This window comes from Pteropus alecto, unplaced genomic scaffold (genome assembly GCF_000325575.1).
Source record: "Pteropus alecto unplaced genomic scaffold, ASM32557v1 scaffold339, whole genome shotgun sequence".
Taxonomy (NCBI): domain Eukaryota; kingdom Metazoa; phylum Chordata; class Mammalia; order Chiroptera; family Pteropodidae; genus Pteropus; species Pteropus alecto.
The window spans coordinates 501,090-510,891 of NW_006442509.1; the positions used below are offsets into that span (position 1 = coordinate 501,090).

Here is a 9,802-nt window from a genome sequence, read left to right on the forward strand (position 1 = left end):
ACCGGGTAGAACAGGGAGCACCAGTAAAGGTGACTGTGTGATTACAAAAGACAACACAAATGCGCATTTTCATCTGTTCTTCTAGTAACCGATTTAAAAGCAGTTACACAAAACTACATACATATATGTGTGCACACGCACACACACACGCACACACACACACACACATAACATATCGTTGGGCGTACAGTATATAAAAATGCAATGTGTTTGCTGACATCGGCACACAGGACGTACACGGAGCAAAGCTGTACGGAGCAAGAACAATGACCCCACATGGTAACTCAGATCCACAGGAAAGAGCGAAGAGATCAGGAAACGTTAGAAAGAAGGTTCGGATCCCAAAAGCTGAACATACGGACTTGCTCCCTTACTTCTCTAAACGTCTTAAAAGTCACACACGTATATTAAGTAATAATTACGGCCGTATACTGCTGGTTTTAAAATGTCTACAGAGGTGCGCGTCGCAGTGAGCCCGGAGAAAGGGCAGGAAGGGACACGGTCCATGTGGAAAAGCAGCGGCGTCTTCGCAGGTCGCCGGACAGCGACGCTAAGTCGGAAGCTGATGCCGATAGGTTGAAATACGCTCGGCCCTAGAGCGACACTAAGGAAGAGTTTTTAAGATATAGTGAAAAATCAGCAAAGAAATCAAAATGCTACGTTGGAAAATACCCACTAAGTGCAAAAGAAAGCCGTGGAAGAGGACGAGGGGACACGGCCAGGAGCCACGCGAGGCAGGGGAGGCGGCCGGTCCGCGGGGCCACGTGACCGCTGCGCGCGCAGTGACCGCGGCTCCCGGGGAGACCGGAGCTCGTGCCTGCGGCCTGCGGCCTCGTTCCCGCCAGCTGCTCGGCTGGTCGCCTGGCTTCCTGTGCGTCCAGGAAAACCGCCCTGTGCCGTCGCCCCTCCCGCACACTGGTTCTGACGCCAGCCGCACGTTTCCTCCCACGCGACCTCTTCTCCGGCACAAGCCGGGCGTCCTGCGGTGCGACGCGATTCTATTCCGACATCACCCAGAGTCCAGAGCTCAGTGCCACGAGACTGCCCCCCACCCCCCGCTGCATATGCCATTCGCGAGTCGCAGGTGTCCAGGTCGCCCACAGCTTCTGTCCGGCTTGGCCACAAATCAGAGAGATTCCCACCACCACCTCCTCAGTTCAATGAATGACTCGCTAGAGGGGCTCACAGAACCCAGGAGAACAATGTCATGGCTGTTGCTCGTTGATTGCCAAGGACAGTTGAAAAGATACAGATAAACAGCCAGGTGAAGAGGTTCACAGCGTGAGGCCCGGAAGGGTCCTGAGCACAGGAGCTCCGTCCCGCGGGGCTGGGGTGCATCGCTCTCTCAGTGTGCGGATGTGTCCACCAGCCCGGAAGCTCCCTGACTCCCACACTGCTGGCGGTTATGGGGCTTCCTCTCGTGGGCACCATCCACCACACCTCCACCCCCAAGCCCGCTCCCCTCTGGAGGGTGGGGGCGGGGCTGAGAGCTCCCAGCCCCTAACACGGCTCATCTTTCTGGTGACTAGCCCTGACCCAGGAGCCACCCAGAGTCACCTCGTTAGAACAAAAGATGCTCATGTCACCCAGGAAATGCCAACGGATTTGAGACCAGAGTCAAAGACCAAACATTAGAACTCCAGGTGCTCCTATCACTTAGGAAATTACGAGGGACTCCGGAGCCCTGTGTCACAAACCGAGTCAAGGACAAATATCAGCAAGAACTGAAGGCGCGCGCACACACACGCGCGCGCACACACACACACACACACAATTTCACAATATTTATTGCTGATTCATTAACACCGAACTCGCTCCCACAGCAACGTAACTCATGCCTGAGTGAAGCTTGTCTAACACTCTTGTCTTCTCTGTAAGGGACACCACAGCCTTCTTGCACTTAGGAGGCCATTTTAAACAAGAAAATCACCAATAAAAGCACAAAAATGTAGAAAATGCGGCACTAAGCAGTAGAAAAGAACCCTTGTCTGTAGTATGAGCCAAAACTAGACGGCGGACCGGTGCTTCATTCGGCCTCGGCCGAGAACGCGCACGCGCGCTGGGACATCAAACATTGGGCTGCTCTAGGCACGCCCATAAATGACTGTGAAAGCACGAGCGCTGACTTTGGGGGTCGCACATCACTTTAAGCAAGCAGGTGAATTTGCGAGTACAAAATATGTGAATAATGAAGATTCACTATATATCTATAATAATTTAAATGTGAATAAATTAAGCAATCCAATCATAAGGCGAAGATTATTAGACCAGATTAAAAAAAAAAAACAAAAAACAAGATTCGACCATATGCTCTCTACGGGAGACCCATTTGAGATTCAAACATACCAACAGATTGAAATAAAAGGAAAGAAAAGAATATATTTTGCAAACAACAATCACAAGAAAGCTGGAGTGTCCACACGAACAGATAAAATAGACTTTAAAACAATATTGTTAGATAAAGAGGGACATTCTATAATGATAAAAAGGTCAAGAATATGTAACAATTATAAACATATACGTAAATAACAACAGAGCAGCAAAACGCATGAAGCTAAAACTGATAAAAACGAAAGGAGAAGTATAGAATTCAAAAATATTAGTCGAAGTCTTCAATATCCCCACCTCAGTAATGGACAGAGCAGCTGGACAGAAGGCCGACGAGGAAGACGCGGGTGACACCGTGAACCAGCGGGACCTAAACGACATCTACAGACCACCCCGCCCGGAGCAGCGGATCTCTTCAGAAATGCACATGGAATATTCTGCAGGACAGAACGAATGCTGGGACATAAAACAAACCTCGATACATTTTTAAAAAGAAAAAAACATAAGGATAGAAATAACACAAAGTATGTTCCCTGACTGCAAAAGAATGAAATTAGAAATGAATAACAGGAAAAAAACTGAGAAAACTCGTAAATATGTGGAATTTAAACTACACATTTCTAAAATAACCAGAGTCAAAGCAGAAAACAAAAGAGAAATCACAAAATACTTTGAGATAGGACCAAGACATTTGCGGCTCTGAGCACCTGTATCGAGAAAGAAGAAAGGTCTCAAATCAATAACTGAAACTTCCGCTTTAATACACGGAAGAAAGAAGGAAAAACTAAGCCTAAACCAAACAGAAGGGAGGCTAGATAAAAATCAGAGCAGAAAGAAAGGAAATAGAGACTAGAAAACCAATCGCGAAAAATCAACGAAACCAAAAGCTGGTTCTTGGAAAAAAATCAACAAAATTGACAACCTTTTAGTCACATCAATCACGAAAAGAGAGAGAGAGAGAGAGAGAAGACTCAAATCACCAGAATCAGAAACCAAAGGGGGCATTGCTAACAACCTTGCCGAAAAAGAAAACCAAATCACCAGAATCAGAAACCAAAGAGGGGGCATTGCTAACAACCTTGCCGAAAAAGAAAAAAGAATTATGGAGAAATACTATGAATAATTACATATGGACGAATTAGATGAACGAATACTCGGGAACGAAAATACCAAAGAACAAAAAAATTGCCAAACTAATACCCTGAAAGCTGTGAAACATCATTTCCGGTGTTTTTAAGGTGGGAAAACCTCCTATGGTCACAGATCAGAAGACTTTATATTGTTCAGACGACAACACTCGCCCTGTCTGGCTGCATATCTATCGAATCCCTCAGAATCCAAGCTGACGTCCTAGCAAAGGTTGACCAGTTGATTTTAGAATTCACGTGGAAAGACGAGGAACACAGAATAGTCAAAACGATCTCGAAAAAGAGCAAGCACTTCCCAATTTCAGCATTTACCACAAAGCTACAGTAATCAAGACAGGCTGGTACTGGCATAGAGATAAACGATAAATTAATACTTACTGGTTTATCAGTGGAATAGAATTGACAGTCCAGAAATAAACCCATTCAGCTATGGATTTCGACAAGGTGCCAAAAACATTCAATGGGAAAAAATAGTCTCTTCTGGGACAACTGGGCATCCACATGCAAAAGGATGACCCCTCCCTTCTGCCACATCCAAAAACTTAACCCGAATTAATCAAAGACTTAATATGAGAGCTAAAGCTAGAAAACTCTTAGGAGAAAATATTGGGCTAAATCTTCGCGACCCCAGATTTGGCACTGGATGCTAAGACATGGCACTAAAAGTATAAGCAAAAAAGGGGAAAAAAAAAAGATAAATCTGACTTCATTAAAGTTAAAAGGTTTTGTGCTTCAAAAGACACTATCAAGAAAGTGAAAAGACCACTCACAGAACGGGAGAAAATATTTGCAAACCACACACGTGATCATAATCTAGAATATGAAGAATTCTTATAACTCATGAACTCATCCGGTTAAAAACTGGGCAAAGGACTTGAATAGATATTGCTCCAAAGAAGACACGTAAATGGTCCATACACACATGAAAACGTACGCGACATCGTCATTCATCAGGGAAACGCAGACCAAAGCCCCGGTGCGGTGCCGCTCCAAGCCCACGAGGGCGCCCGGAGTGAAAAGTCCGTTGATGACAAGTGTTGGCGAGGACGCAGGGAAGTCGCAACCCGCGGCCGCTGGCGGGAACGTCAGGCCGTGCAGCTGCTTGGACGACCGCGGCGGCTCCTGAAAGGGAACCGGGGAGTCGCCACCATCCCTCACCCGAAGGCCTCGAACACATACGCCAAATGCCAACGAGACCACGAGTGCTGATGGCCACGCTAGACGCAGCGGCCGACGGCTGGAAACGGCCCATCAGCCGGGGAGGGTAAAGGAACCGCGGCCAGTGCCTACAGCCCGACGCGCGGCGGCCCACGCGGGGCACGAAGCGCTGGGGTGCTCTGCCACACGCGCACCCCGGACTCGGGCTGCGTGGAGGCCACGCCCTGCGTGACTCCGTTCCCAGGGGACGTCCGGGCCAGGCGGACCCACGTGCGGCAGGTAAAGGAGTCGTTGCTCCGCACTCGGGCCGCCGGACCTTTCCTGCTAAAGGCCGTCCCAGTAAAAGCTCCAAGCCCCGTCCCGGCCTCCGACCCGCCAGCACGCCAGAAACTGCCAGAACGAACCCCGAGCACACGGCCACACAGGCCCTGCCTGCACACGCACGGTGACGGGGACCTCGCCGCCCATCGAGGCCGCCTCTGCGGACCCCAAAGGTCAAGGAGACCTCGCCCACCCAGTCGGTCTGCACGCTCTGGCCCCGAGGACATTGGCCACGGAGGTCAGAAGGGTCACTGACCTTTGGGGGAAGACTGGGAGCTTTCAGGGTTACGACGATGGAAAATTCTTCAGGGAAGACGTCGCATCTGACGAAAATCCTCGACGCGGGGAAGCTCATGGCGTGCGGGGCGGCGGCCGAGAGCTGCAGGCCCAGGGCGCCTTGAACCCGCGTCACGCGGATCCCACGCGCCGCGCCGTCCGGAGGGACCGCCTCTGCCAGGATGTCCAGGGGCCGCAGGTCTGCGTCAGAGAAATCACAGCGGTTACGCCAGGGCCCCGCGGGCACCCGGGGCGGTGGACACAGCTCTCAGCCCGGGGCGGACTCCTCGCAGGAGCCCTACGGGCTGGTGTCACGACTGTCCCCGGCCAACCACCCCCGGGCCTGCCCGTGACCTCTCCCGGCCACCCGCACAACCAGGCATGCTGCTGGGAGCGCTGGGCAGGACCAGTCCCAGCCCCGGCCCCAGGGAGCGTGCAGCCCCCGCGGAGACAGGCTCACGCATGGCGTCCCCTGAGCGTCCAGCAGAGCCGCCATCGCCAACCAGACGCCCGGACGCGACGGTGGTCCCCGCAGCTGAGACCGAGCGAGCGAGGAGCCGTGCCAGGCGCCGTCTGGCGGTTACAGACTTCGGCTGGCTCCGTCCTCACGGCGCTCCGTGGACCAGGCCCCCTTCCCGTCTGTGCTGGGACCGACACCACTCCGTGCTGGCAGTGACAGACGGCTAATATCTGGGGGCATCTGCTAGTTTCCAGGTGCTCCCCGCAGGCCATCTGAGTCTACTTCGCCAACGCCCAGCCCAGGCTGTTGTCACAAGGGTGTGATGAGGTCCCTGCCCCGTGAAACCGTCCTAAGGCCTCTCGCCTGTGAAGGTGGGCAAGGGCACAAGTGACCAGTCAGAGGGGACAGCTCCCTATCCCCACACTGGGGCCTGAGGCACACGGCCCCCAGCTGCAGTCACGTTGCATCAGACCTCAGGCAGACGCATGTCCCTGCAGCCCACAGCAGCCCACAGAATGATCCAGAAGCCCCCAGGACACCTTCGCTTAGGGTCGAACCAGTGATTTTCCTTGAAGTGGCAAAGGCTGTGGCCCCGATGGGCTGTGGGGAGTCTTGGGGTCACTTCCAGCCTGAAGAGGGACCACACGAGGACAACGGCCAACACTCCATTATTGCAGGAAGCAAAGTCAGGGAGGACAGAGGGGACAGTCGCTGCTGGAGAGGGGTCCGTGGGACCCACGGTGTGCGGGTCTGAGCGACGCCTCGGCGTGACCTCTGGGGACGGCGTAGGACAGGGCCACAAGCCCGCCCTGTGATGCGAGGATCGTTTCTTCATAGTTTATGTTGTGGGCACCAAAACAGTGGGGCGTGAGGGGACACGTCCTTTCCCGGGCTGTGAAACAAGCTGCCCACAGAGCGGGGGGGATGAGTGGGACACGACGGCGCCCCGTCCTCTAACGTGTCCGAATGTCAAGGGCAGGGTCACCCTGGGGGCAGCCGTGTCGGGAGCGGGGGTCCCGGACAGAGTCGGCATCTGAGGCAGGGGAGGGGTCTGCGCTCCAGGAGCCTGACCTTGACCCCAGCTTCGGCCTGCTGTGGGCATGGGGGTCAGATTCCACACCCCCTGGGGTCGTGCCCATTGGGGTCCCTGGGGAGCTTGGGGCTCTGAGTAAACACTGTGCCCCTAAATCCCTCCCCAAAGGCCGTGAGACAGCGGAGCCCAGTGCCACCTCCCGGTCTCAGCCGTGTCCCCACCAGGGTCCAGCTCCTCCTTCCGGAAACGCGGGTCCTCCTCCAGCCAAGCTGCCCAGCTTCCAGAACGTGCCTTGGCCTGGCCAAGCCCCAGGCATGGGGAGTTCGGGCCCGTGAACAGTGAGGGGGACCCCGAATTCAGCTCATCCCAGTGGGAGCCTCTCCCACGTTGTTTGATTAAAATGGCACTTGGGCCGCACACCGCGTCTGCCTCTGCCTGGGCCGCGTGCACGTGGGAGGGTTTGCAGGGTTAACAGGGGCCGAGGATTCACTCCTGGAGCAGCTCCCGCCGGGGCTGCGTGTACGAGGCCCGGAGGACAGTCGGACACGCGGGGGACGACGTTCTGCCACGTGATTCCAGTCGCTTTGACGTGTCCACTTGCTGCATCCACCCTGAGAGCCGGGTCGACCGGACAGTGGCCGAGCCACACACGCAGGGCTAGAGAGCCGGCCAGGCCTCCGCAGCCATCGACCCAGAACGGCCAGGACGTGCGTGGCCCAGGACTGCCAGCTCCCCCGACTTCACCCCCACTTCCAGTTCAGACTGAGCCAGAAAAGCCAGCCGTGCTCCCCTGAGCGGTCACACAGGAGCCCCGACCCGGTGACCTGCCTCCAGCCTCCCCACTGTGCGGCCTCCCTGGGGCTCACGGAGCCCCCCTTCCCGCTCAAACGGAGCCTCTCCCGCCTGTCGGAGCCTCTGCCCCAGCCAGGGCTGCCGGCCGACCCGCTCCGGCCCTGGGTCAATGCCTTGGCGTCTCTCGTCTGGGTGGTCTTCCCAGGTGCCACCAAGGCTTTTTGAAACGGCAGCTTCAGAAATAAGCAGCCGTCGCTGTCCAGTGCCTACGATTCAGCAGAGGGAGAGAGGGCCACAGAGACACTGACCGAACTCGGCCTCGAGGCCCACGATCCACGGTCGCCGAACCTCTCCGAGCCTCAGTTTCCTCAACCGTAAAACGGGAGGAGGTGACACCCGGTCAGGCCCGGCTGAGCTGGAGAAAGGGCTTAGCCACCAGGCGTCAGAGGCGCCCACCGGCCACAGAAGGAGCAGAAGGAGCAGCGGGGACGGTGGCCGTTACGAAGCAGCATGAGCAGAGGCTGGAGCAGAGGAGGCCCTGGCCCCCAGTGGCCTCACGGAGGGACACGGAGGGTGTCGTGTGAGGGAGCCTAGGACAGAGCCCCCTGCAGGTTGGACGGCGGGGGGCGGGGGCAGGAAGGGCTGGGAGTGGAAAGAGTCAGCGTCAGAGGCGGAGAAGCACCTTCGAGGTCCCGTAGGGAGGCGCTGGGCCAGGGACACGGATGTGGCCGGCGGGGGTGGGGGGTGAGCAGTGCCCCAGCTGCACCCCAAGCCTGGTGTGTGGCAGGAGGCCGAAGCGTTTGTGACCGCCGGTAGCCGGGTCTGACAGGTCACATGTGGGCTTTCAGTCAGGAGCCAGGCTTTGTGCACCCAGATCTGTTCCCTGGGGAGGGGGTCCGTCTGCGTGCAGCCGTGACGACTGTGGCTTCCGGGAGGGGCTGGCTGCCTTCACTGGGGGCACAAGGGGAGCCGCAGGCCCCTCGGCCAGGGGGCGCCCGGCCGTGCTTCAGAGGGTCCCTCCACGGGGTTGGGCGGGGAGGGAGGACTGGGGGGCCCATCATGTGGATTGCGTTGATTTAAACTCTGCCCAGGGACCAGGAGCAGTTTCTCTCCGGAAGGTTAGGTTAGGGTGGTAGAGGGCTGCCCGAGGGGACCGTGGCACAGACCCCGCAGTCAGAACGACAGAATGGTGCAGTCTGGGCCCAGGACGAGGCAGGAGGAGCGGCGAGGAGGCCGACCCCGGAGCTCGAGGGTCCTGCAGGTGAGCCGAGTGACGCATGCAGGGGAGCAGGGACGGGCGGCGGGTGCGTGGGGACAGGAAAGCCGGCCTCTGAGGGGCATCGGCAGTTCAAACTCCTCCCCAAACAGCACGCACCGCCGCCAGGTCCGGGGGGCGGGGGGGAGAGGTGAAACCCCCCAGCCAGAGGCAGTGTTAGGGGCCGTGCGTGACCTCCGTCACGGAGGGTCTGACAGCCTCAAGGGACATGGAGCGTTGGTACATTTGCTCACGTCAAAACGGGACTGTCCCCTCGGGAAGGGCAGCTCGGGGGTGCTGATGGTCACAGGACAGGACGGGACAGGCGTTTGCCACGCTCGGCACTGACAAGGGCCTAGGAGACATGGGGAACCCCTGAGAACCTCCAGGAAAACGCTCCCGTCCACGGGAGTCAGCGAAATGCAAGGAACCTCCAGCCGCCAGGCACGTGACCCGCCAGGGGCCAGGACCCGAGCCCCACGCGCGCCCGTCTGCCCGCGCCCGACCGAGACAACCTGCACTCACGCCGAGTTTTCCTCCTGGGAACACAACAGGGAAAGACGCTTGAGCCAACTTTAAGAGTGTGGTGAGCTGAGCAATGGCCCCTCGGGCTAAACCACCTGCTGCGCGTGGCCCGGAGCCCGCGCCTCTGGCAGCAAGGAAGGGGCGTGTGCGCCCATGCTGGGCCAGCACTCGCCTGGCCGGGGTATAAAAGCCAACAGCCCAGGCTCCTCACACACTCACACACACACTCACTCACACTCACACACTCACTCCCTATCCCAGCTCACCTCCAGCCCCACGACCCGCCATGGCCGCCTCCACTCTGTCCATCTGCTCAGATGACCTCAGTTACGGCAGCCGCGTCTGCCTGCCCGGTGCCTGCGACTCTTGCACTGACTCCTGGCAGGTGGACGAGTGCCCAGAGAGCTGCTGCGAGCCCTCCTGCTGTGCCCCGTCTTGCTGTGCCCCCTCCTGCTGCCAGCCTACCTCCTGTGTCCCTAGCTGCTGCTGCCAGCCCCTCCGCCTCA

The 9,802-nt window shown here is 57.0% G+C and overlaps 2 protein-coding genes across 2 annotated transcripts in view; one reads left to right on the forward strand and one right to left on the reverse strand.

Moving 5' to 3' along the window:
- The window catches only part of TSPEAR (thrombospondin type laminin G domain and EAR repeats), a 41,322-nt gene extending 35,969 nt beyond the window's left edge, over nt 1-5,353 (reverse strand). Inside the window, exon 1 of the mRNA XM_015597636.2 lies at nt 5,212-5,353. Coding sequence (XP_015453122.1) covers nt 5,212-5,310 — 99 coding nt within the window. The 5' untranslated portion in view covers nt 5,311-5,353. The remainder of the gene's footprint in view (nt 1-5,211) is intronic.
- Nucleotides 5,354-9,582: 4,229 nt separating this feature from the next.
- LOC102878112 (keratin-associated protein 10-12-like) overlaps nt 9,583-9,802 on the forward strand; it is a 14,612-nt gene continuing 14,392 nt past the window's right edge. The window contains 1 exon segment of the mRNA XM_015597628.1: nt 9,583-9,728. Within this exon segment, the coding sequence (XP_015453114.1) occupies nt 9,583-9,728 (146 nt within the window).